The sequence below is a fragment of the Salvelinus alpinus genome, chromosome 11 (genome assembly GCF_045679555.1).
Source record: "Salvelinus alpinus chromosome 11, SLU_Salpinus.1, whole genome shotgun sequence".
NCBI lineage: Eukaryota > Metazoa > Chordata > Actinopteri > Salmoniformes > Salmonidae > Salvelinus > Salvelinus alpinus.
Genome location: NC_092096.1, coordinates 36198612 through 36223285, shown reverse-complemented (window position 1 = coordinate 36223285; position 24674 = coordinate 36198612). Strand labels below are relative to the sequence as shown.

Here is a 24674-nt window from a genome sequence, read left to right as displayed (position 1 = left end):
TGGAATCGTATTTTGCACAAGGACGCTGTAGGTGTTTTTGAAGAGTGAAAGTCACTGAGCTCTTCAGTAAGGCCATTCTACTTCCAATGTCTGTCTATGGAGATTGCATGGATGTGTGCTCGATTTTATACACCTGTCATCCACAGGTGTCGCTGAAATAGCCAAATCCACACATTTGAAGGGGTGTCCACATACACATATGTGTGTATATGTATATATATAGATGTACATTTATTTCCAATGGAAGCTGTGTTTGCCTTGCAGCATTGCGTTACAGCGTTCTGTGTGGTGCATATGTTGGATTTATCGAATGCATGCATCAAAAGGTATGTGTAGACGGCTTGACAGAAATGGTAGCAGAAGGTGAATGTTGAACTTTTGTTGCACACATATCCATATGATGCTGTGAACCATTTTGCGCCTGGCACTGTAGTTGTGATTGAGGTGTTAGATGCTTAACGATTTCGAGGCATGCCTTGGGGCTCCTGTATCAAAGGTACCATCACTACTTGTCTGATCGAATATGAGTTTCGTAATGATTAGGTTGTTACGAGTATACTGATATAAATAGGCTACGTAACATCCCGGCAATTTTGCGGAAAAATACTTTATATCGGAGTTGTGCCTGTTGTTCACACGTGTATCTGCTCTCTCATTAGCAAGAATGGTCCGACCTGATCTTGCCCGGATTAATTTCCCTACCTGAAAACACGCGATACCGTAAAGTGTTGTGTATTCACGCACAAAATTCGGGAGGAACCTGAAGCGCGGGTGGCTTGACTGGGTTTTGCGAGTCTCGGCTCAATTGAGCGCATGGGATGATATAGGCTACTCAAATCGGTTAATAAGGTTCGACATGTCACACTAATAGCAGGCAGGTTAAACAAATATACAGATTAGAATATAATATACATTAATAGACTGCATCTCTCTCTCATTTATTTCCAATTCAGAGTGTGGGGCGTGGCTCCACCTAAAATAAGACTCTGCCTCTTTATAAAGATTGGCCAGACCTGCCCTGTTCTTGAACCGGGTAGTTCAGCGCTCCGGCGATTCTCAATAGATGACTGTCCGTCTCTTCGTACATTGCACAAGAAGAGTAGACTGGCTAGTGTGCGCTAGTTTGAGCCGTCCTTTATTCCAATATCTTTCGGAACTGTTGTTGACATTCAACAGTGAAGGGGACTTGTCCAAAAAGTTAACATTTTGGAGTGATCATAAGGAGCGCATTTACCCAAACGTGTAGGTCCTCGTTAAAGACTGTCCACCAGGGATGTTCGACCTAACGAAGGAATGGAACCTGTCATTCGCCGGCTGCGGGTTCCTGGGGATCTATCACATCGGAGTGGCCAGCTGTCTGTCAGAACAAGCGCCTTACCTTATCAAAGGTGCCACCAAGATCTACGGGGCTTCAGCTGGTTCCCTCTCTGCCTCGATGCTCGCCAGCCAGGCATCCATAGGTAGGCTACAGTACCCTACACTGGCCCTTGATTTAACCAGTTCCTGTCATCAGTTGATTGCCTGGATGGGGACTTTTACGCACAAGGAGTAGTCCTCCCTTTCATGTGTTTAGGGCAACTTCAGATTAGCAGTCAAATTCATTTTCAAGAATAATAACTTATGGTCTTGACACATGGGGTGAAATGACTAACAATGCTGGAAACGTTGCTCCTATGTAATAGATAGGTGATTATACTGGTGTTATAGGTTGAATTTTGAATTTTAAAATAGGCTACATTCTTCTCATGTTATAAACTGCAAATTATTTATAATCGAGCCAAAATACCTGCCTGTGTAGAAATATGGTAGTCTACCACTCATTGATCATATCACCACTGATAAATGGTCAGTTAAAGGACTATTGACCTATTGGTCCTCTGGATCAGAGGCCTTCCAATGGTAGTGATGGATCTCGCTGACTAGGGGCACACACACAATCACGATTAAGAGTAAATATAACCTTGCGTCACATAGAACTGACTTAGAGAGTAGTTCTTAGCTGAGTGTCTGTGCGAAACCTGGCCTTTTTCACTTTCTCTTAATTTTGAACCCCATAACCTTATAGTCAAAGAGACGAAGGAGTAGCCTCCTGCAAGGTTTCTGGGAATCAGTCCATACCTGTCCCAGTTGTATCATGTTTAAATGAGAGAGAGGGTTAAAGAGGGTGAGAGATTGAAAGAAAGTGTGAAAGAGTAATAGAGGGAGACATTTCGCTACACCTGCAATAACATCTGCTAAACACGTGTATAAAAAATGAACCAATGAAAAAATAATGATGCATTTGACTTATAGAGTGAACAGACAATATAGGAGTCATGAACCTTTTACCGCAGTGTGCTTCAACAGGGGTCCGCACAGAGCGTTTCTTGGTAGTCTTAAACAAATCTACTTTGAGACAAGAGTATACACCTCACACATGGTTATGGGCTTACATTGAAGAATACACCTGTACCATGTATGATATAGAGTTTATATGTATTCCATTTTGAGCTTGCATTGAGTTTATATACAGTATATCACAGAAGACTGAAATATAACAAAACGCCTGGTTTGTTCATTGAGCTGTATACTGAGGTGACTATTCAAAGATGCTCAGCTGGTCAATATCTCCTTCCAGTGATTCTACAACATCTTGTCAACATGTGCCGGGAAACATTATACAGATATCTGATACCAATCTGACTGTATGTGCTTTTGTCCATACCAAGGCGTCAAAAACCTCTCCAAAATGTAAAATTGTGTAAAATCTTTCTGCAGCAATTTTATGGAGAAAAATGACATTCTTTGATGTAGACAATACTTTTTTCATGTGTTCATGAATGTTTGTGTTTAGGCCCGGTGGCCAAAAAACTCTCCAAATACATTTACGGTTTTAGATCAAATATCTTACAGATATCTTCCAGGCCCTTTCTCACTCTCTCTCATCATGTTACAAGCTGACAGGCACAGACCATAAAAGCCTCAAGCTCACTCAACTACACCTCCCCTTTTCCAGTTACGACCAGATAAGGATGTGGCTCCACTGAACTGACCAATCAGCAGTGAGGAGACTTGACAGGCAATGCACTATTGTGACCCCATCAACACCATCTTTTATATCACCGACAACAAGTACATCACCCCATGTAGTAGGGAGGGGTTAATTGCACAGGTCATGACAGTTAAGCTGTGTTGAACATGTAGCTGTACCGAACACAGGCCCACAGCCCATTTGAACTGTTTCAGCTTTACTCAATGTCAATGTTATACAGGCACTACAAATACAGAGCAAAGGGCAGGCAAAGGAAATAAAGGTAACCTGCGTTCATCTCACAGTAAAGGAGATGTACAGATACCTACGTATAGATGTTGTTATGTTCATGCAAAGGGGAGCTCTGGTCAGGGACTCAGCTGCAGTGAGTAGTAGTACTTATTTTTTGTGTAATTCGGGGAGAGGTTGAATCACAGAGATTCCTGAAAGGTGAAATACAATTGTGTACATGTATAGTATTTTTGGTCTTGGATTTTAAAAAGCCCTGGATAGCCTAAAGACACTATAAACAGGGGTCCTTGTTGGGACCACAATTGCTTGGCAGCATATTCAGGATTTATTTATAAAGCGAGTCAGTAGGTTATAACAATTGAATAAACTAGATATTCAAAATAGTGCTTGCATAGACTATAAAGCGCTAACTCAGCCAGCCAAAAGTACCTGTGGTAGGTGAGGATGGAGGAGAGTGACTGGTGTGGATCAATTCATTCATCCAGGCGAGAGGTTTCATATGAGCAGGGGTTTGAACATCATTCCTGAAGTAAAATAGATGGCGCTGACAGCTCTGCTTCTAGGTCCTAAGCAACTTTGCAGTATTTTGTTTTTTTGCGTGTTATTTCTTAAATTATTAGCCCAGAACATTTTTTGTGTTATTACAATACATACAGCCGAAAATAACTTTTGGATATCAGAGCGGCGGTAACGACCAGAAATCAAATCAAATCAAATGTTATTTGACACATGTGCCGAATACAACAGGTGTAGGTAGACCTTACCGTGAAATGCTTACTTTACAAGCCCTTAACCAACAATGCACTTCAAGAAATAGAGTTAAGAAAATATTTATTAAATAAACTAAAGTAACATTTTTTATAAAAAGTAACACAATAAAATAACAATTCCGAGGCTATATACAGGGGGTTCCGGTACAGAGTCAATGTGTGGGGGTACAGCAATGTGCGGGGGTACAGGTTAGTCGAGGTAATTTGTACATGTAGGTAGGGGTACGACTTTCCTAAAATACGACTTTCCCAAAATACGACTTTCCTAAATTGGATCCTTTGTTCGTACCACCCAGGGCAATTGAACTTATTCCAGAGGCTGCTCTAAGACTCCGCCGGCGGAGAAGAGGAGTGTATTTCTAGTTTGACTCAGGAGGCATGCACACCATCCACCGCTTCCGAGTATATTACTCGCTAATGTTCAATCCCTGGACAATAAAGTACACGAGCTCAGGGTGAGGATCTCCTTCAAGAGAGACATCAGGGACTGCAACATACTCTGTTTCATGCAATTATGGCTCTCTCTGGATATACTGTCCCCGTCCATACAGCCAGCTGGGTTCTCAGTACATCGCACAGACAGGAATAAAGAACTCTCTGGGAGAAAGAAAGGCGGTGGTGTATGTTTTATGATTAACTACGGATGTTGTGATTGTGATAACGTACAGGAACTCAAGTCTTGTTGTTCACCCGAACTAGAATACCTCACAATCAAATGTAAACCGTATTACCTCCAAAGAGAATTCTCTTCAGTTATAGTCATAGCCGTGTATATTTCCCCTCAAGCCGATACCACGAGGAACTACAGATATTGAGGCCGCATTTATTGTAGCTGGGGATTTTTACAATGCAACTTTGAAGAAAACGCTACCGAAGTTCTATCAACACATTGCATGTAGTAAGTGCGCTTAAAAAACTCTCAACTATTGTTACTCTCCCTTCTGGGATGGCTATAAGGCCCTCCCCGGCCCTCTGTTCGGCAAATCAGATCCATTCTGCTCCTCCCTTCGTATAGGCAGAAACTCAAACAGGAAGTACCCGTGCTAAGGTCTATTCAACGCTGGTCTGACCAATCGGAATCCATGCTTCAAGATTGTTTTGATCACGAAAACTGGGATATGTTCGGGTTGCCTCTGAGAATTACATTGACTTATCAATGGACACAGTGACTGAGTTCATCAGGAAGTCTATAGGAGATGTTGTTCCCACTTATTAAAACCTACCCAAACCAAAAACCGTGGATAGATGGCAGCATTTGCGCAAAACTGGAGTGGCCATCACAAAGCAATAGAAGATTTGTGGGCAGAACTGAAAAGCATGTGCGAGCAAGGAGGCCTACAAACCTGAATCAGTTATACCAACTCTGTCAGGAGGAATGGGCCAAAATTCACCCAACTTATTATGGGAAGCTTGTGGAAGGCTACCCGAAACATTTGACCCAAGTTAAACAATTTAAAGGCAATGCTACCAAATACTAATTGAGTGTATGTAAACTTCACTGGGAATGTGATGAAAGACAATCAGAAATAAATAATTCTCTCTACTATTATTTTGGCATTTCACATTCTTAAAATAAAGTGGTGATCCTAACTGACCTAAGACAGGGAATGTTTACTAGGATTAAATGTCAGGAATTGTGAAAAACTGAGTTTAAATGTATTTGGCTAAGGTGTATGTAAACTTCCTACTTCAACTGTAAAAGGAGTACCGGTACCGAATCAATGTGCTGGGGTAGGAGGTAGTTGAGGTGATTTAGGTAATATGTACATGTAGGTAGGGGTAAAAGTGACTAGGCAATCAGAATAGATAATAAACAGTGTAGCAGCGTGTGAAAGTGTGTCTATGTGTGAGTGTTAGAGCGTATGTAGTGTGTTTGTGTGTGTGTGTGTGTGTGTTTGTGTGTGTGTCACTGTAGTATGTGTGAGTGTGTGGGTGAGTCCAGTGAGTGTGCATAGAGCCACTGCAAGAGAGTCAGTGCAAAGAAGGGGGTCACTGCAAATAGTCTGGGTAGCCATTTGATGAACTATTACACTACTTAGGTATTTTCTTATCACTAATAGATTTTATTTACAAGAACTCTGTCTGTGAGCATAAAAGTCTTTAGATCCATTCCATTCAAGTGTAGATAAGATGAACACACATAACTAGCTCAGTACAGGTGCAGGGCACTAAATAAGTGAAACCGGTGGAGAAATGTTTTTTTTGTGAGCTACAGATCACTGTCTAGTGCCCTTGAAAATCAATTTTCCTTTGAATAAAACAATTATCCAATTCCTCCCAATGGAAGGCCCTAACACAACTAACAGACTGTCTCTCCGTCCCTCCCCTCCTCTAGCTAAGTGCTGTGAGGATGTGATCGAGACGGTCATGGAGGCCCGGAAGCGTATCCTGGGCCCCCTCCACCCCTCCTTCAACCCGGTCAAGGTCATCAGGTCGGGCCTGGAGCGCGACCTGCCCGCCAACGCTCACACACTCGCCTCCGGGAGGCTGTGTGTGTCACTCACTCGCGTGTCTGATGGACAAAACGTCATTGTGTCCGAGTTCAAGTCCAAGGAGGAGCTCATCCAGGTCAGTGTCTTCCTCACAAAACATATCCGAGTAGGAGTACTGATCTAGGATCAGTTTTGCCACTTAAATCATAATGGATTGGAGTTGGGACCTGATCGTAGATCAGCACTCCTACTATGAAACATTGTGAATATGGGCCCTGAACACCCCTGAGCACTTGAGAGTTTTTCCATATCCCATACATATCCCAGAAATATTTGTCCTTTCAGCTACTGGCCTTGCCATTGACTGTTTACATTAGTTGTATGAAGTGTAAACTGGGTTGGACTGTGTAACATCTCTCTCTCTGATGTGTCTACAGGCGCTGCTGTGTAGCTGTTTCATCCCCATATACTGTGGTCTGATCCCCCCATCCTTCCAAGGAGTGGTAAGTGCCCAAGGCCCTAATGCCTCAACTGCTTTCTTACGTTTCCTTGAACACTGTTTCCTTATTTTCTAAGAAAATCAGCAAATGTTGGACTGAGTTTATTATGGTCTCGTCTTTAAGATGCCTTTATTGCTCAGGTCATAGTCATAAGGAGGCTATAGGTTCAAGTGTTGCATAATGTTTCTGTTCGTATGTATGTCTGTCTGTGCATACACTCTGGTACTTGTCCATTTGTCAATCTACCTTACCCTAGTAGCTAATCAGCCCGAGAACCATTTCCCTTGGTAGGTCAGTGGTGTATTTTATATATATATATATATACCGTATATATACACACTACATGCCCAAAAGTATGTGGACACCTGCTCGTCATGGGCTTTAATTTGGAGTAACCCCCCCCCCCCCCCCCTCCCCTTTGCTGCTATACCAGCCTCCACTTTTCTGGGAAGGCTTTCAACCGATGTTGGAACATTGCTGAGGGGACTTGCTTCCATTCAGCCACAAGCGCATTAGTGAGGTCGGGCACTGATGTTGGGCGGTTAGGCCTGGCTCGCAGTCGGCGTTCCAATTCATCCCAAAGGTGTTCAATGGGGTTGAGGTCAGGGCTCTGTGCAGGCAAGTCAAGTTCTTCCACACCGATCTCGACAAACCATTTCTCTATGGACCTCGCTTTGTAAACGGGGGCATTGTCATGCTGTAACAGGAAAGGGCCTACCCCAAGCTGTTGCATCAAAGTTGGAAGCACAAAATCCTCTAGAAAGTAATTGTATGGTATAGCATTAATATTTCCCTTCACTGGAACTAAGGTGCCTAGCCCAAACCATAAAAAACAGCCGTAGACCATTATTCCTCCTCCACCAAACTTTACAGTTGGCACTATACATTGAGGCAGGTAGTGACTCCTGGCATCTGCCAAAGCCAGATTCGTCCGTCGGACTGCCAGATGGTGAAGCGTGATTAATCACTCCATAGAAAGTGTTTCCACTGCTCCAGAATCCAATGGCGGTGAGCTTTACACCACTCCAGCCAACGCTTGGCGTTGCGTATGGTGAACTTAGGCTTGTGTGCGGATGCTCGGCCATGGAAACCCATTTTCATGAAGCTCCAGATGAACAGTTTTTGTGCCGACTTTGCTTCCAGAGGCAGTTTGGAACTCGGTAGTGAGTGTTGCAACCGAGGACAGATGATTTTTATGCACTACGTGCTTCAGCACTCGGCGGTCCCGTTCTGTGAGCTTGTGTGGCCTACCACTTCGCGGCTGAGACGTTGGTTGCTCCTAGAATGTTCCACTTCACAATAACAGCACATACAGTGTATTTCCGTTTGAGGAATATTTAGATAAAGCCTGGAATAAACAAAAAAGGCCTACCTATAATTATATTGTAAAAATATGTTGCTTCTATGTGGTAAATGGCATGTGTGTTTATAGATTGTGTGTAGGCTTGTCTCCCATATGAATATTCTCTTTGTGCTAGACTGGGTTGAAATTACTTCTGTTTTTTTTCTTTGTTTTTTTCTGTATTTATTTATCTGCATATGTTTGTTTGTATGTATGTATGTATGTATGTATGTATGTATGTATGTATGTATGTATGTATGTATGTATGTATGTATGTATGTGTATATGTACAGTGTGTATGTATGTATGTATGTATATTATTTTACTGCTCTAGGGATGTAATTATTGCTTGGATAACCTTATTTACTATTATGTTTTGATTTTTACCGTACTTTTCTTTTTCACTCTTTATGCGATACTCAATGCAGAGAACATAGGAAGAAGAAGTATCATTTAATTACCATAGTGAATTTTTGTAATGTTTGTTTATGTGTCAATTAATCCCATAAGGGATGGGTTGCCAATTGGCGATTTGACACAAAAATAAAATTTCATTAATTCATTCATACAGTTGACCGGTCAGCTCTAGCAGGGCAGAAATTTGACAAACTGACTTGTTGGAAAGGTGGTGTCCTATGATGGTGCCATATTGAAAGCCACTGAGCTCTTCAGTAAGGCCATTCTAATTCCAATGTTTGTCTATGGAGATTGCATGGCGGTGTGCTCGATTTTATACACTTGTCACCAACAGGTGTAGCTGAAATAGCCAAATCCACTCATTTTAATGAGTGTCCACATACTTTTGTATATATAGTGTACTTCCAGACTGGCTTCTGGCTTCAGCAGATTGGGACCAGAAAGTCCAGGGTAGCTCCATTCTAAACTGAGTCACTAGGACATAGGAGCGCAGTCCTTCAAAACATCAACTACCATATATCAATGATCTATTTAGGTATTCTCTCTCTCTCTCTCTCTCGTACCATTCTGGCTCAGTGAAGAACTGGCTCAGAGCCAAGTCTACACTGTGACTGAACATATTAACACACAGACCTGTCTAATATGCTGACCACACCGCCCGCGTTGCATGTGCTGCAAAGTAAATGTACACATGCATGTTATTCAATAATTTCATCGAAACTGCTCGCACGCGTCAATGAGCGTCTGCGTAGCCAGGTTGGTTACCAACCGCCATGTAAAGCCCACCGAAGAAGACTGAAGGAGGAGAGATTACTAGAAACTAACTAGGTCTTCCCTTTTACCTGTGGATTAATGGTGGGAGTAGAGAACACACGATTATGTGGGACTCAAAATGGGTCAAAATTCTACAAAGATCCAGAAAAAATGATCTATGTGCATTTCAGGTAAACTAACAACCCAATGTCTTTGCCAACCTTTCTGCCAAATTGAGTCTTAATCTGGCTTAGGAACTGGCACTGATATCCTTTTTTCCCCCTCAGATGTTCTAAGTGTTTTACACTGGAAAACTATGAATTCATTTTGAAATGTTAGAGGGTAGCATCTGAACTTGAAATGGAGCTGCATTGTGCAATTACATAAGACTGGCAAAATGGATTAATTCTCCTAATAGTACTGTCGGTCTGTTTGGTCATGATTTGACAGTGTGGAGAAGCTGGTTTAGGGGAAATCTTCTGCTGACACGCCACACCTAATATGCCCTCAAGGAAAATGTTTCCTTGAATATGTTGTATCGTATACATTCGATTTCAGTGATAACCGAGTTGGGTTAAGTGACACGTTTTTTTAGCCGAAGATAGGCGCGGAGGCAGTCAACAAGTATTTATAATATATTTTCCAAATACTATTATTTACTTACTCTCTCCTCAAAATACCTAGGGGTCTCTGTCAGTGCTTTAATGGCCTATGAGTGTAAGGGTGTGAACTGGCGGCAGAGAAGTCAGACGCAGGAGAGAAATAACTGTGTTTCCAACGGCGCAGTTTATTAACAAAACCCACCGGAAAACAGAATAATAAAAATCAATGGGTAACATAACCCGGCGCACACCAGTACAGACGTACACAATACTTACAATAAACAATCACCGACAAGCACATGAGGGGGAACAGAGGGTTAAATACACAACATGTAATTGATGGGATTGGAACCAGGTGTGACGGAAGACAAGACAAAACCAATGGAAAATAAAAAATGGATCAGCGATGGCTAGAAGGTCGGTGACGTCGACCGCCGAACACCGCCCGAACAAGGAAAGGGACCAACTTCGGTGGAAGTCGTGACAATGAGCTTTATCCATTTCTGTATCGAGCACAGGGCAATTGAAAGAGAGTGACCCGGCTCTACATATTTTACTGGTTTGCGACTCACTAACACCGCCCCCGGTTAGAGGGGAATAAAACAGCCCAGAGTTAACACACACAGAAACTTTAAACATACACAGGAGAAGATGTACATGTGTATGGTTCTGTAATGGACAGAAATAGGGAGGTAGTACATATGCTATACAGGAGATAAATATACTGTCCTGAATAGATATTTTCAGAGTACGATATAGTGGGGTATGGGATTAAACAACAAGGACTGTACCTAACAATGACCTAATAACCATGTATTACATAGTAACACCAGATGAATGACTAGCGTGGCAATAGCACAGTAAGACTAATGACAAGGACTGTATATTATACAAATAGTATGCTATTGCACAGCAACACACAAGAGCAAGGACTCATCATTGCATACAATATCAGTAGTAACATAATAATAACAGGAATGAGAACTACATGGAATACTGCTACTCTAGCACATACTACAATGATAACAGCGACATCAACTTACTTTGTAGTCACAAATCGTATGCACATATGTTCACCCACACTCACAGACTGGAATAACACAGTTTAGGTGCGGGGAATATTTCCTCCCTTGGAGAGCGTGGGTCAGGCTGGCTAGCCAATCAGGGCCTGGAAAGACTGCAGGGCTAGAGCGTGCACAGATTTGAGACACATGGCTATTGTCTGATTGGCTGAAGCCATGAACTGGAGGAGATATTGATATCTCAGGCGAGGGGGACGAAGGGTGAGGATGGGTGAAATTCAGACAGCGCGGCTCCAGAAAGCAAATAAACAAATGCTTACACAAACAGTGATATAGCGCCCTTGGCAGGGGGATTCTGTAACAGCTATATTGATGTGTCTTGCCTCTTAGAGAAGATTTATCTGCCATTCATTCTAAGTTGATAGCCTTTATACTGTATAAGAGATGTAGAACAGTCATATCTGTCAGCCCTGAGACATCTTGACCACAGTATGCCTGGGGTCTTGTTCTGTGGAGAGGCTGTGGTCCTGATGTAAGTTGTGCATGGTTCCAAAAACACCCAAGTATTCTCACTTTCTCTCTCCCTCCTCCCTCTCTCCCCCCTCTTCTCTCTCCCTCCTCCCTCTCTCCCTCCTCCCTCTCTCCCCCCTCTTCTCTCTCCAGCGTTATGTGGATGGGGGGATCAGTGACAACCTTCCTCAGTCAGAGCTGAAGAACACCATCAGCATCTCTCCGTTCTCAGGCGAAAGCGACATCTGTCCCCGCGACACCTCCTTCAACTTCCACGAGCTTCGTTTCACCAACACCTCCATCCGGTTGAACCTGAGCAACATGTACCGCCTCAGCAAGGCCCTGTTCCCCCCAGAACCCAAGGTACACACTTAGCACCTTTTTTCCTATCTAGAACCTAAAAGGGTTCTTCGGCTGTCCACATTATGGGGTGGCAGGTAGCTTAGTGGTTAGCGCGTTGGACTAGTAACCGACAGGTTGCAAGATCGAATCCCCGAGCTGACAAGGTAAAAATCGGTTGTTCTGCCCCTGAACAAGGCAGTTAACCCACTGTTCCTAGGCCATCATTGAAAATAAGAATTTTTTCTTAACTGACTTGCCTAGTTAAATAAAGGTTAAAAAAGCATTGTACTCTTTGAAGAAACCTTTTTAGTTCCGTGTAGAACTGTGGAAAGGACAGCCGAAAAACCCTTTTGCAACCCATTTTTCTAAGAGTGTAGGACGCCCGCTATGAGTGCTTACCAATGTGTTATTTATGTGTTATGAATGTGTTATGAAGTCCTTATGTAGGCCCTGTTGCCAAAGGTAGGATGGAATATCAGGATGCTCCTTAGTCCCATTCATTAGATGGGTTGTTTATGACTGCTTGTAAATGCCTTATGTATGGGTTATGAATGTGTTATGAAATGCGACTCCACTTTGTCCCTATACTGACATTTCACTTGTTTGATTGCCTTGCGGAGGGAATAACTACACTGTTTATATTCGGCCATATTCCCAGTCCTCTTTCCATGGTTAAATGCGGTGGTTTGCGCTTTCAGTTTGCGCGAATGCCGCCATCCATCCATGTTTTTTGGTTAGGGTAGGTTTTGATAGTCACAGTGGGTACAACATCTCCAATGCACTTCCTTATAAACTCACTCACTGAGTCAACGTATAGATCAATGTTATTCTCTGAGGCTGCCCGGAACATTTCCCAGTCCGCTTGATCAAAACAATCTTGAAGCATAGAATCTGATTGGTCAGACCAGCGTTGAATAGATCTAGTCACGGGTACATCCTGTTTGAGTTTCTGCCTATAGGACGGTAGAAGCAAGATGGAGTCGTGGTCGGATTTGCCAAAGGGAAGGCGGGGGAGGGCCTTGTATGCATCATGGAAATTAGAGTAGCAATGGTCCAGTGTATTGCCCGCACGGGTGCTGCAATCAATATGCTGATAGAATTTAGTTAGCTTTGATCTCAAATTTTCTTTGTTAAAATTCTGGATGTTATACTCATTTCAAGCTTTAGCAGTCATTCTGATCTCATTTACAATGATTAGTGCTTTATTATATTATATAAATTATATCAAATAGCCTAGTACACATATTAAAACTTTTCAAATGCTGTCGGGTGCATCGCAAATTCAAAACCGCTAGACAGCACAGCAACATAATACATAAGTTACAAAACTTTTGTTTCACAAATGAATATGTTGAAATGGAACCAAATGTTTCTGTCTTCAATTATTTTTAATAGGATAGATGGCCTATATGGGCTACGGTATAGATCGAATGTGATAGTCTGCCTATAACCAGCCAGAGTAGGCCTATAACGCCATTCCTATTCTATTCAGAATTGTAAAAAATGTATAGAATTGGAAATTAGTTATCAGGCTGGTTAATGCAATGCATGTCTGTTTAATTTGGAGAAATCGATCAGCGCTACGTTGCGGCGGTGGCATATACTGCACACTTTTTACTAAACGGTATGTGCTAAACAGTATGCGACGATGAGTACATAGTGTGCAGTTTAAGTATGTAGTACGCTAGTATGGGTATTCAGACATGACCACAGTTTCTGGCTAGATACCTCTTTCCCTGTGGCTTTGTTGTTGTAGTAACACAAAATCTAGAGTAGCCAGAGAACAGTGCCTCAGTAGCCTCAGACACGTTGACTTATAACCCCTAGTCAAACACTTCCTGGACTGTTATCCATTCACAAACACAGGACAGGAGGAGCCTGTTGTACGGGTCAGGATGGTATGCAGTTGAAGTCGGATGTTTACATACACCTTAGCCAAATACATTTAAACCCAGTTTTTCACAATTCCTGACATTTAATCCTAGTAAAAATCTCTGTTTTAGGTCAGTTAGGATTACCACTTTATTTTAAGAATGTGAAATGTCAGAATAATAGTAGAGAGAATGATTTATTTCAGCTTTTATTTCTTTCATCACATTCCCAGTGGGTCAGAAGTTTACATACGCTCAATTAGTATTTGGTAGCATTGCTTTTAAATTGTTTAACTTGGGTCAAGCGTTTTGAGTAGCCTTCCACAAGCTTCCCACAGTAAGTTGGGTGAATTTTGGCCCATTCCTCCTGACAGAGCAGGTGCAACTGAGTCAGGTTTGTAGGCCTCCTTGCTCGCACACGCCTTTTCAGTTCTTCCCACAAATTGTCTATAGGATTGAGGTCAGGGCTTTGTGATGGCCACTCCAATACCTTGACTTTGTTTCCTTAAGCCATTTTCCCACAACTTTGGAAGTATGCTTGGGGTCATTGTCCATTTGGAAGACCCATTTGCGACCAAGCTTTAACTTCCTGATTGATGTCTTGAGATGTTGCTTCAATATATCCACAGAATTTTCCTTTCTCATGATGCCATCTATTTTGTGAATTACACCAGTCCCTCCTGCAGCAAAGCACCCCCACAACATGATGCTGCCACCCTCGTGCTTCACGGTTGGGATGGTGTTCTTCGGCTTGCAAGCCTCCCCCTTTTTCCTCCAAACATAACGATGGTCATTATGGCCAAACAGTTCTATTTTTGTTTCATCAGACCAGAGGACATTTCTTCAAAAAGTACGATCTTTGTCCCCATGTGCAGTTGCAAACCGAAGTCTGGCTTTTTTATGGCGGTTTTTGAGAAGTGGCTTCTTCCTTGCTGAGCGGCCTTTCAGGTTATGTCGATATAGGACTTGTTTTACTGTGGATATAGATACGTTTGTACCTGTTTCCTCCAGCATCTTCACAAGGTCTTTTGCTGTTGTTCTGGGATTGATTTGCACTTTTCGCACCAAATTACGTTCATCTCTAGGAGACAGAACGCGTCTCCTTCCTGAGTGGTATGACGGCTGCGTGGTCCCATGGTGTTTATACTTGCGTACTATTGTTTGTACAGATGAACGTGGTACCTTCAGGCGTTTGGAAATTGCTCCCAAGGATGAACCAGACTTGTGGAGGTCTACAGTTTTTTTTCTGAGGTCTTGGCTGATTTCTTTTGATTTTCCCATGATATCAAGTGAAATAATCTGTCTGTAAACAATTGTTGGAAAAATTACTTGTGTCATGCACAAGGTAGATGTCCTAACCGACTTGCCAAAGCTATGGTTTGTTAACAAGAAATTTGTGGAGTGGTTGAAAAACGAGTTTTAATGACTCCAACCTAAGTGTATGTAAACGTCTGACTTCAACTGTACATCATTTCCACTGTTTTATGTGGTTAAAAAAAACTGCTTATGTAATAGTTCATTATCAGCAATAACATGATTGCTAATCGGTAAGTCAAATTGTAATAGTTATAACACATGACATGATGAATGTGTCTGAGCCGTTGCCCTGTATTTTGTGTGGTTATATATCGGTTGTTATATGATTAACAAAGTCTCTGTCTTATGGGTATTCTCTGTCTCTTATATATGAGCAGTATATTTATTCAATTTACCTCTTGCATATGATCCCCTACCTCAATAGGTATGATCTATGTGTTTTCTTTGACAGGTCATGGCAGAGATATGTCAGAGTGGCTACAAGGACGCCCTTCGCTTTCTTGAGGAGAACCGTGAGTATTACTATGTTGCCTTTGACAGTAATAGTGGGCTGTACTAAGATCATAAGCTACTGTGACATATACGCAGTGAGCATCAATGATGTCAATTGTACAGGGTTCAAAATTAAGTGTGGAGTAAACCAGCACTTATTTCCATGTCCATTATGGTAAACCAACACTTATTTATGGTGTAATATTTGTGTAGACAGATTGGCTGACAACATCAGGAAAATGTGCGCGCATCGATGGCGCGAGAAGCCGTGCTTTGTTATGATTCTGAACAGTCAGATAGCTAGCAACAATGACAAGAAGCTCTCGTGTGGGGACTCGTAGGTGGCTTGTTTCATCTAGTTTTATCTTGATTACCATGTCTTGTTTTGAGGTGTTTTAACTGATTTCATGTCAATGCTAACATGGCTAGCTAGCTAACCAACAACTGTAACAATGTATTTGAGAGACAACAAATGCTCATTGTGCAAATGTATTTATGGTTTCAATAAACATTGAGACAAAAACAATCTAAGCCAACTCTGTCTGTTTTGCTCCATAGTGGCCACGCACCGTTTTTTGTGCTAAACAAACAACTAGTCTATGCTGTATTACAAAGATTATTAATGTATCGTTTATGATGTCAGATCTGCTAAAGCTGGAGTGTCCGACTGCCGGCCCCTACCTATCAGAAGCCACCTGCTGCTGCAAGCCCATCGCCATGGAAACCACTAAGAACTGGATGTTCTGGCGTCTCCGCCTCCTGAGGAAGCAACACTGGTGGTTGGATGAGCAGATTGTTGACAACCTGCCAACCCAAATCAAGAAAGGTAGATAGGAGGTCATCCTAGACCGGGGATGGGCAACTGGCGTTCCGCGCCATTTTGTAGGCCTACGTATCAATTTCCACTTTTTTGTATATATACACTACCGTTCAAAAGTTTGGGGTCACTTAGAAATGTCCTTGTTTTTGAAAGAAAATAAACTATTTTTGTTTTTAATGGAATATCTACATAGGCGTACAGAAGCCCATTATCAGCAACCATCACTCCTGTGTTCCAATGGCACGTTGTGTTAGCTAATCCAAGTTTATCATTTTGAAAGGCTAATTGATCATTAGAAAATGTTAGCACAGCTGAAAACTGTTGTCTTGATTAAAGAAGCAATAAAACTGGCCTTCTTTAGACTAGTTCAGTATCTGGATCATCAGCATTTGTGGGTTCAATTACAGGCTTAAAATAGCCAGAAACAAAGAACTTTCTTCTGAAACTCTTTAGTCTATTCTTGTTCTGAGAAATGAAGGCTATTCCATGCGAGAAATTGCCAAGAAACTGAAGATCTCGTACAACGCTGTGTACTACTCCCTTCACAGAACAGCGCAAACTGGCTCTAACCAGAATAGAAAGAGGAGTGGGAGGCCCCGGTGCACAACTGAGCAAGAGGACAAGTACATTAGTGTCTAGTTTGAGAAACAGACGCCTCACAAGTCCACATCTGGCAGCTTCATTAAATAGTACCCGCAAAACACCAGTCTCAACGTCAACAGTGAAGAGGCGACTCTGGGATTCTTCTGTCCAGTGTCTGTGTACTTTTGCCCATCTTAATATTTTCTTTTTATTGGCCAGTCTGAGAAATGGCTTTTTCTTTGCAACTCTGCCTAGAAGGCCAGCATCCCGGAGTCGCCTCTTCACTGTTGACTTTGAGACTGGTGTTTTGCAGGTACTATTTAATTCCTATCGGATGAATTACCTGACGCATGAAAAGTCACCACCAGGCTGATGGAAACATGAAATGGCAGTACAATTTTATAAATGCAGACATGGTGTGCGCCACGTCATCATGACTAGTCTTTTAGCCGCAAAAAGTCAGTTTGATGGAAACACATCTCTGGTGGGAAAATGCGCATATTGTTTTATGCAGATTTTAGAATATTCACATGAAAATCTGTCGCAAATTGGATGGAAACTTAGCTACTGACAGTCACTCAATTAGCCCATGTCAGCAATTATTGGGGGGATTGATACATTCTAGTTTAGCCAGCTATCTAAACTTGCAGTAATCATGATCATCGTCGAATTACCGATCAGGGAGCCCCCATTGATTTTATTAGTCACTCAGATATAAAAACTTAAAAAACTGCAAAATCTTCTCTCCGCCCAATGGCAAAATGTGTAGAATTGTAGCAAACGTGGTTTAAAACTGCAACATTTTCTCTACGCCCCATGGCAAAATGTGTAGAATGTTTTTACTTACGGCCACCCAAAGGCTAGGGCTGGCTCTGACTGCATGTGTGGACATGCATGTATGTATGCAGACCTGCGAGTTCAGATTTTTTGTGGCCACCACGGCCCCACCCCATCAAAGTTGCCCATCCCTGACCAAGACTTTCCAATCTTTTCTGCTCAAAGCTGTTAAAAGCTGTTGTTATCTAGTTATAACATTGTGTTGTCACTATGCTATTGTCAGTGACGTGTGATTGATTATGTGTCACTGAAAGTCATCTGAGGCTGTGCCTGTATCAGCAAAGTGTGACATATTGTGTCTCTATGACTGTAGTGTTCTGTGAGGCGTGCCAACAGAAGCCTGGTCTGTATGCTCAGGTGTCTGAGATGCTGCTGGTCAGAGTGGCCTCCTACATGCTCCTGCCCTGCACACTACCTGTGGTATCAGCCTACTCAGTGGGCAAGAGGTAAGACTACATCGTATACCACTACTAGTGCTACCTACCACAAACTAACAAGCGCCCAATGAGCTCAATGCGGTCACAGTAGCTCAAACAGCAACCAATAACAACAGTAATGCAAACAAATCATCTTCTAAAAAGCCCAGAAATAGCCTTTAGCATAACTATCCTTTAGCATAACTAGCCTTTAGCATACAGCAGCCTCATTAGCCCACCACAACAACTATATAACTACCCTCTGTTCTATTGGCGAACGTGCAATCACTGGAAAATAAACTGAATGAGCTCTGTTCGAGACTATCCTATCAACGTGATCTGAAGAACTGTAATATCCTATATTTCTCAGTTGTGGCCAAACAAGGTCATGGTAAATGAAATCTAGCTGGACAGAACGGTGGCATCGGAGACGCTCAGGGGAGGGTGTGTGTGTATCTTTGTTAACAACAGCTGGTGTGCGATCTCTAATATTAAGAAAGTCTCTAGGTTCTGCTTGCCTGAGTAGGAATACCTCATGGTAAGCTGTAGACCATACTACCGATGCGACACTAAGACCGCACTCAACGAGCTGTAGAGGGCCATAAGCAAACAAGAAAATGCTCACCCAGAGGTAACTCTCCTCAAACAGGAAGTACCAGTGAAGCGCAAAATATGGAAGTGGTCCGATGAAGCGGATGCTAAGCTACAGCACTGTTTCGCTAGCACAGACTGGAATATGTTCGCTAGCACAGACTCATCCGATGGCATTGAGGAGTTTACCACAGTCACCGACTTCAATAATGTGTGCATTGACGACGTCGTCCCCACATTGACCGTACGTACATATTTATTGTTGCCATGGCTTATGGGCAACATCCGCAATGACCTAAAGGCTAGAGCTGGCGCTTTAGAGGTGCAGGACACTAATGTGGATGCTTATAAGAAATCCCGATACTACCTCCGACGAACCATCAAACAGGCAAAGCCTCAATACAGGACCAAAATCGAATCCTACTACACTGGCTCTGACGCTCGTCGGATGTGGCAGGGCTTGCAAACAATCACGGATTACAAAGGGAAACCCTTCCGCAAACTGTCCAGTGACGCGAGCCTACCAGATGAGCTTAAACCTTTTATGCTCACTTTGAGGCTAGCAACACATGCATGAGAGTACCAGCTGTTCCAGATGAATGTGAGATCACGCTCTCCGTTGCCGATGTGAGTAAAACCTATAAACCGGTTAACATTCACAAGGCCAGACGGATTACCAGGATGCGTACTAAGAGCATACGCTGACCAGCTGGCAAGTGTCTTCACTGACATATTCAACCTCTCCCTGATCCAGTCTGTAATGCCTATATGTTTCAAGCAGATCACCATAGTTCTGTGCCAAAGAACGCCAAGGTAACCTGTCTAAATGACTATCGCAGCACTCATATTTATAGCCATAAAATGCTTTGAAAGTCATGGTTTACATAAACACCATCATCCCAGACACCCTAGACCAACTCCAATTCGCATAACGCCCCAAATGATCCACAGATTACGCAATCTCTATCGCAATCCACACTGCCCTTTCCCACCTGGACAAAAGGAACACCTACGTGAGAATGCTGTTCATTGACTACAGCTCAGTGTTCAACACCATAGTGCCCTCCAAGCTCATCACTAAACTAAGGACCCTGGGACTAAACACCTCCTTCTGCTACTGGATCATGGACTTCCTTCCAGGTCATTCCCAGGTGGTGAGGTTAGGCAACAACACGTCCGCCATGCTGGACCTCAACACGGGGGCCCCTGAGGGGTGCGTGCTTAGTCCCTTCCTGTACAGCGCACGACTCCAACACCATCATTAAGTTTGTCGACGATACAACGGTGGTAGTAGACCTGATCACCGATGATGATGTGACAGCCTATAGGGAGGAGGTCAGAGACCTGACAGTGTGGTGCCAGGACAACAACCTCTCCCTCAATGTCAGCAAGACAAAACAACTTATTGTGGACTACAGGAAGGGGAGGGCCGAGCACGTCCCCATCAACATCAATGAGGCTGTAGTGGAGCAGGTCGAGAGCTTCAAGTGCCACAGTGTCCACATCACTAAGGAATTATCATGGTCCACATCACACCAACAGAGTCGTGAAGAGGACACGACAATGCCTTTTCCCCCTCAGGAGGCTGAAAAGATTTGTCATGGGCACTCAGATCCTCAAAAAATGATAAAGCTGCACCTTTGAGAGCAACTTGACTGGTTGCATCACTGTTGGTGTGGCAGCTGCTTCGCATCCGACCGCAAGGTGTTACAGAGGGTAGTGCGTACGTCCCAGTACACCACTGGAGCCAAGCTTCCTGCCATCCAGGACCTCTATCCAAGGCAGTGTCAGAGGAAGGCCCTAAAAATGGTGGTACCGATGCACCATGTCTGGACCAAAAGGACCCTGGACAGCTTCTACCCCTAAGCTATAAGACTGCTAAATAGTTCGTTTTATAGTTAACCAACAGCTACCTGGAATATCTGCATTGACCCTTTTCGTACGAATCCCTTTTGACTTATCACATATGCTGCTGTTACCGTTTATTATCTATCCCATTGTCTAGTCATTTTATCCCTACCTATATGTACATATCTACCGCAATTACCTTGTACCCCTGCACATCAACTTGGTACTGGTACCCTGTGTATATAGTGTATATAGCCAAGTTGTCGTTACTCATTGTGTATTTGAAATCAATTTTTTGGGGGGGTCACATACACATGGTTTGCAGATGTTAATGCGAGTGTAGCGAAATGTTGTTGTTATTTTTATATTATTTGTCTTTTTTTATCTCTGCATTGTTGGAAGCATGTGACAAATACAATTAAATAGGTTGAGGTTTCTTTCTAAACCCAATCAATTTGAATGCACTGCACAGGGCCGCCACCTAGTGGACATTGTCACAAAATAGGCAAGTCAATCCACCACGAGAATTGTTGAGAACTGCCAACCCTACTGTTACATCACAGTACTTTGACTCTCTGTTGTCCCTCTCCTGTACTCCAGGTTTGTGGAGTGGATCCCAGAGGTGCCTGCAGACATGCGTTGGCTAGCTGGGGTGGCTGGGGATGTGGCTGGGAGCGTGTACAGACAGGCCTGGAGAGGAGCACCAGCAGACATAACCAGGTGAGAGACATGAACTTACTACTACTGGGTTATATTATGTATGGATGGATGGAGTCTACTTGTAGATTTGGGTCTGTCATACAGTATGAATAAAGTCTAATGGCCCTGTGTGTTTTTATTTTTTGCAGTGATGGTTTCCTGAGGAATTGCATGAGCCTGCCCCCACCCCTGGAAAGTGACGGACAAAGGGAGAGAGACTGTCACCTCGCCGGGTTCGCTCGCTCTGCTCTCAACTTCCAAAGCCAATACTGGAACATCCCCACCGCCCCTTCTTCCCACTGCCCCACCAGCCCCCACTCGCCCAGCCCCTCCCCTCGACAGATCTGCTTCAGTGTACATTTTGGCACTCTTTTTTAGATCCATTCTAGTCTGTCATTTTGACTAAAATATCATTAAATCTTAGTCACATTTTTGTGATTTGAATAATGATTTAGTCATTGTTAAAATGACGAAAAGAGAGCCGTTTTAGTCAACTAAATGCCATTTCATTTTAGTTATATTTTAGTCCACATCACATTTGTATTGCCTCATTAGCCACAAACCACGTTTCCATCCAGAGTTTTATGGGAGTAGTCATATCAAAGATTTGTATAACTAACCCAAGATGGACCATAACTACTGAGATGGTAGGCTATTCAAGAAATAAATGGTTCTATCCAACATGTCCAAGCAGGACTGCATGATTCCAAATACAGTATTTTGATGTGCAACCGAATCCAGCGATTGTCATGAATTGTGAGTTGACGATAGGGTATTGTTGTTATATTTTACTGTTAAAATAGGGTTCCAGAATGTTCTTTTTTTTTCAATAGGGATGAATTTGCCTAAATCTTTATGTGCACTAATATCAAAGGCTAAATTATTTTGGGGCTTATACACCACATGATACAGTGAAAACTCAAACACATTAGCTAGATCACTAACACTAAATATAATACCCACTGCTAGTAGTCATGTATTAATCTAAAAGTAAACGAAATGTCTTCATTTTTTTTTTTTTTTTTACAGTTGTAGCACTGCTAACCTATACACATACAATGGGTCAATGCGCTATAGCGCATTTCGTGGGCTTCGATTCTGAAAGCCATGTCTAATATTTTGATTGTAAAATAGTTGCTATTGAGCTCAATATTAAGAGATGACAAATATAAAGTAAACCCACAGAAAGCTGAGAACAACATTTGCTTCTAAATCAAGAATAATTTTTTCTCACTCCCAGAGTGCACATCGTGGCTTGCTCATCACAGCAGCAGGCTCCAGCGGAACAGGTCAAGGGGCTGGGCAGACACTTCCATTACAGAAATCATGAGGACAATGCACTTTACTGTTTGACCAAATCAACGGTTTTAGCCACTCAAAAAATAGGACGTTTTTAAATTTTGGAGTGAGGTGACCATGTAACGAATGTTCAGCTCGCACGCCACCAATTACAGATTTAAGTAGCACACCAAGTCAAAGGGTTGCAGTCTAGAGCCTTGACCCTTGAAATACTGTAGCTATATTGTAATCAAAGTTGTGTCATAAGTAGTGGTCTGATACTGTAGGTTGCAGCAAACTACAAGCTAGAATTATCAATCGGTTATTAGCCTATCTGAGCGTCAGAGGAGACTGGTGGCGGGAGGAGCTATAGGAGGACGGGCCTTTTTGTCATGTCTGGAATGGAGTTAATGGAACATATCAAACACATGGAAACCACATGTGCCAGCTCAAGTTCCCTCCCACGGGGCCTGTCTATAGTGTATAGGAACTGAAAGGTGGTTTAGGATGGGCAAGTTGGTCATGTGATCGAATAGCTTTGGAATCCAGAACTGTTGCTATAGACACACTAATGACTCAATCATGTCTTTTGATCACTCCACCAATCATATTTTATTCTATTGTACACATTGGGAAACAATTTACCAGCTCACCACCAAAGACCTCTGCAAGTGAATTCTTTTTGGGGATTTACACATTTTATAAATCACTTTGTCTAGTTTTACCAGATAACGTGTTGTCACTACCTAAGTACAGTACCTACCTACCTGTGTTCAGTCAAATGTAGCATTCAATCCTCATTCCAGACGGACTGTTGATATGACTTGACGTTGACTTCTTAAATATGAGCTCTGCTGTGTTATTTATTTTGTATTAGACAGGACCCTTGCACTAAACTATGAACTACTGTGATGAGCTGTGATGTCAAGAAATTTGAAATCACAATATTCTTGAAAGTTCCCTTCAGAACTTCTCTTAATGTTGACATTTGCTTTTGCACAATAACTTTAGGTGCATAGGATTCACAATTGTAATGGCATAATCAAATGTCAAATTTAAGTTATCACACTGCCCCATTTATAGTAGGCTACATACTGTACTTATTTTTGTAACGTGTGTAACACTGTGAAAACCTCTGCCTACTTGTCATTGGATGGCAGGTAGCCTAGTGGTTAGAGCATTGGACCAATAAAGGAAAGGTTGCTGGTTGAAATACCTGAACTAACAAAGTGAAAAACCTGTTAATGTGCCCTTGAGCAAGGCACTTAATCCTAATTTGCTCTAGAGGTGCCATACTACTATGGCTAACCATGTAAAACAACACATTTCACTGCACCTATATGGTGTATGTGACAATAAAACATTTTTTAAATATACTTTGTTGTTATTTCATTAAGGCCCTTATCTTAATAACATAAAACACAACAATGGTTTTTATGATGTGACCTGTGTTTAAATATACTGGAACTATTAAAATCCTATTGTGGTGCCTCCTCATTATGGAAACTGTATAATAAGTAGGGGAGAGTGGGATAAGTTGAGCCAAAGCAGTAAATTGATCTTTGTTTATACACAAAATTAATAATTTGACAAAATATTTCAGTAGAGGCCACCATTTCATGGAGTCTGAAGGAAGTAACCACATGGAAAAAGTGGTAAGCTAGTTAGGTAAAAAATATATGATTTTCACCAAATCAAATTAATTTGTGTTCGAGGTTTCATGATGCTTGTATCTAAACCAACAAACGTAGATCATTTTAAGATTGTTCTATACGTCAGTTGGGGTCTCAATAACCTTCAATGAGATCCTAAACCTAGCATGAAAGTGCATCCTTGTAGCTGTGTGGGCTATTATAGTGAAGATGTTTGCCTTGGGGTAAGTTGAGCCAATGACCATGGGGTAAGTTGAGCCAATGACCATGGGGTAAGTTGAGCCAATGACCATGGGGTAAGTTGAGCCAATGGCAAGTT

At 42.3% G+C, this 24674-nt stretch overlaps 1 protein-coding gene across 1 annotated transcript; it reads left to right on the top strand.

Annotated features, from left to right (window-relative positions):
• Window positions 1–1029: 1029 nt before the first annotated feature.
• On the top strand, window positions 1030–24079 carry LOC139534084 (patatin-like phospholipase domain-containing protein 2). Its single transcript, XM_071332812.1, has 9 exons — window positions 1030–1460; window positions 6368–6600; window positions 6902–6967; window positions 11764–11973; window positions 15592–15652; window positions 16276–16458; window positions 18185–18317; window positions 21327–21446; window positions 21575–24079. Exons 1-9 carry the CDS (start codon window positions 1274–1276, stop codon window positions 21801–21803), a joined length of 1422 nt encoding a protein of 473 aa, XP_071188913.1. The 5' UTR covers window positions 1030–1273; the 3' UTR covers window positions 21804–24079.
• Window positions 24080–24674: the final 595 nt, after the last annotated feature.